General features: G+C 51.3%; 1 protein-coding gene across 1 annotated transcript in view; it reads left to right on the plus strand.

Moving 5' to 3' along the window:
• The first annotated feature begins 1873 nt into the window (after positions 1–1873).
• The window catches only part of Ccn3 (cellular communication network factor 3), a 6749-nt gene continuing 5503 nt past the window's right edge, over positions 1874–3119 (plus strand). The window contains exons 1-2 of the mRNA XM_021184333.2: positions 1874–2047; positions 2190–2415. Of these exons, the coding sequence (XP_021039992.1) occupies positions 1982–2047; positions 2190–2415 (292 nt within the window). The 5' untranslated portion in view covers positions 1874–1981. The remainder of the gene's footprint in view (positions 2048–2189; positions 2416–3119) is intronic.

A 3119-nucleotide genomic window follows, 5' to 3' on the forward strand; every position in this document is an offset into this window, starting at 1 on the left:
TCATCACGTACTAAAATTCAACATCCCAAGAGCCACCCTGGAGAGGGTCAAGAATCTGTGATTTTGGAAGACATGCACTCTCATTGTCTCTGATGTGCAGCTGGATGGAGGCATGGCAGAGCCAAGTGATACATGAACCCCACTAACCTGATGGACGCCTCCAATCAGATGTGCAAATTAGCTCCCCTACCTCTGCCTAAACTTTGCATGCTTCTCAGCCAGAGTGTGCCAAACAAAGGCAGAATTGTCACCATTGTGGGAATGCATCTGAGCAGTTCTGAGTTCTGAAAGAATAGCCATAAAGGAGGTAGAAGTGACTGTACCATCTTGGAATATTAGAGGGACAGCCCCGGCTCCCTATGCATTCTGCCATTGGTTTCCCTCCTGCTGAAGGTCAGTAATGCAAGGGCAATTTGTTTCTTTGTAAAGTCTAGAGTTATACAAGCCTGTATAATCTTGCTCACCAAGTGTTTTGATTGGTTGGTAGGTTGGTTGGTTGGTTGGTTGGTTGGTTGGTTTGGTTTGGTGATTTGAAGTAGCTATCCTCAAGAGGGCTGGGTATAGTCCCTCCCCACCAAGGGGCATAATATTGAAGTCAAGGCGAAAACATGTTTTAAATCTGTTGGTCACTTTTTTGGTTTGGTTTGGTTTGGTTGGGTTGGGTTGGGTTTGGTTTGGTTTGGTTTGGTTTGGTTTGGTTTGGTTTGGTTTTTTCAAGACAGGATTTCTCTGTATAGCCCTGGCTGTCCTGGAACTCACTTTGTAGACCAGGCTAGCCTCGAACTCAGAAATCCACGTGCCTCTGCCCCCCCACCCCAAGTGCTGGGATTAAAGGTGTGCACCACCGCCTGCTGGTCATTTTTGAAGGGGTCAAACTAGCTCTCTATTTCTTTTGACAGAAGGGAAGCATACCTCAGCACATCACCTTTTTCTTTTGCAAATGAATGCCAGCTGGAGAGTCAAGTCAAGCAGGAAGCATCCTCTCTCAGACTCCTGCTCCATTCATGGGGCACTGAGTGCAAGCCAGTGAGGTTTTCAGAGAACCTTGGGCAGTTAGAAGCAGTTTTACATCTGATGTCATATGGCAGATGCTTCAAGACTTTTCCTCTACTAGGAAACGTCTCCCTGCTCCCGTTTTTATTCGTGTTCCGTTGTTTCGTCTTTATTTCTACTGAGCATGTAGAACTTGGGTTTTAAGACTTTGCAAATCTTGGCGTGATTACAATCAGAAGAATTTGGCCATTCGGCCAATAGCAGCCCCCAACTCTGATGAAGTGACTCTTTTCTGTTATTTCATTTCCCTCGTGTGTGTGTATGTGTGTGTGTGTGTGTTGTGTTGTGTTGTGTTGTGTCGTATCCTTTCCTCCTACCCACCCCCTCAAAATATTTCAAAGAGTCCCCCAATAAAGGGTGACAAACTTGCATGTGCTTCCCTTATGACTAAATCTCTGGGCCTCTGGCCAATCCCTGCCCAGCTCATATGGCTCCAAACTTTAGGCATCCCGGTCAAGAGCTCCACATTTGTAGCTCTGGTTGGAACTGCGAGGGCGGAGGGTGCTAGGGAGTAGCGGTGTCAGGGGGAAGGTGAAGCAACCACCCGGAGGAAGAGGGTGTTTCCTTCTCACGAGCTGTAGCTGGCTCGGGGTCTTGGCCTCCGGGCTCCACCCAGTCCCTCCCTGTGCTCAGGGAAAAGCCAGTCCACACACACACACACACACACACACACAGGCATACTCAGGCCGGGCGCCACGCCCTAAGGAGAGCTGCCTTGGGGCCCATCACCAAGGCAACCGCGGAGCTCCTTCCATTTCCCCACCCAGCTGATTCCCCCCCACCCCAACCCCTCCTCCCAGTGCAGCCAACCGGTTTTGCGTCCCTGGAGCGCACTATAAAACCTGCACGGGTGGCGCTCGCCGCTCAGCCAGACCTGGGTGAAGGGGCAGTCCCATCTCCAGCCTGTAACAGCCCTAGCAGGCAGAACATGAGCCTCTTCCTGCGAAAGCGATGCCTGTGCCTAGGCTTCCTGCTCTTCCATCTCTTAAGTCAAGTAAGTGGCGCACGCTTAAGATGCCCCCCCCCCCCCGATTACTAGGACCTCCTGGACTGCCTCTGGTCGGTCCCGGGCTCACTCTGCCTTGGTTCGCCCCTGATAATCTGAGTTCGTTTTCTTGTCTCGTCGATCTTCCTAGGTCTCTGCATCTCTGCGCTGCCCTTCTCGGTGCCCGCCCAAATGCCCCAGTATATCACCGACCTGCGCCCCCGGGGTGCGCTCGGTGCTGGACGGCTGCTCCTGCTGTCCGGTGTGCGCCCGCCAGCGCGGGGAGAGTTGTTCTGAGATGAGACCCTGTGACCAGAGCAGTGGTCTCTACTGTGACCGCAGCGCAGACCCCAACAACCAGACTGGCATTTGCATGGGTAATCCTTCCTCCATTCCCACCCTGCTGTCCCCTTCTTGGCCTGACCTCTCCTCTGGCAGCTAGGTGAAACTTGGCCCTCTTTTTTTACTTTCCCAGAGAACTAAGCAAAAACATTTGTAGCAATAGTACAGTACAGTAATTGACATGTGTGGAGAGCTTTCAATGTACCGGACATCAGGCTGAGAGGAAGCATGCGCCGTGCAGGTAGATCACTTGCCGCCTAGAGAAAGGATGAAAGCAGAGTTAAGGGCCAGTGAAATCATTTTATTTGGCCAGCTCCAGGGGAACACTTGGGGTGATGGAAGTATGAGCTTACCCCCAGGTCTATAGTCCCCCTCTGCCCCCACCCCCCACCCGCAGCAGCCCAGAGAGTTTGTTTTCACACCTGTAATTGTCCTAATTGGAGCCAAAGCAACTCCTTCTCCTGGGAGGACTATGTCACTCCAATCTGAGCTACAGTAAAATAAAATGCAGACAACTCACCAAGCCAGGCTTATGGAAAGTAATCAATGGGAGATCAGTTTCCCATCAGGTACAATGCTGTAATTAGGGTCATACCTACCACCCTTGGTAAGAGTCTGAAGCGCTCTCTGTCTCTCTCTGTCTCTCTGTCTCTGTCTCTGTGTGTGTCTCTCTCTCTGTCTCTCTCTGTCTCTCTCTGTCTCTCTCTCTCTGTCTCTCTGTCTCTGTCTCTCTCTCTCT

This window comes from Mus caroli, chromosome 15, assembly GCF_900094665.2.
Source record: "Mus caroli chromosome 15, CAROLI_EIJ_v1.1, whole genome shotgun sequence".
NCBI lineage: Eukaryota > Metazoa > Chordata > Mammalia > Rodentia > Muridae > Mus > Mus caroli.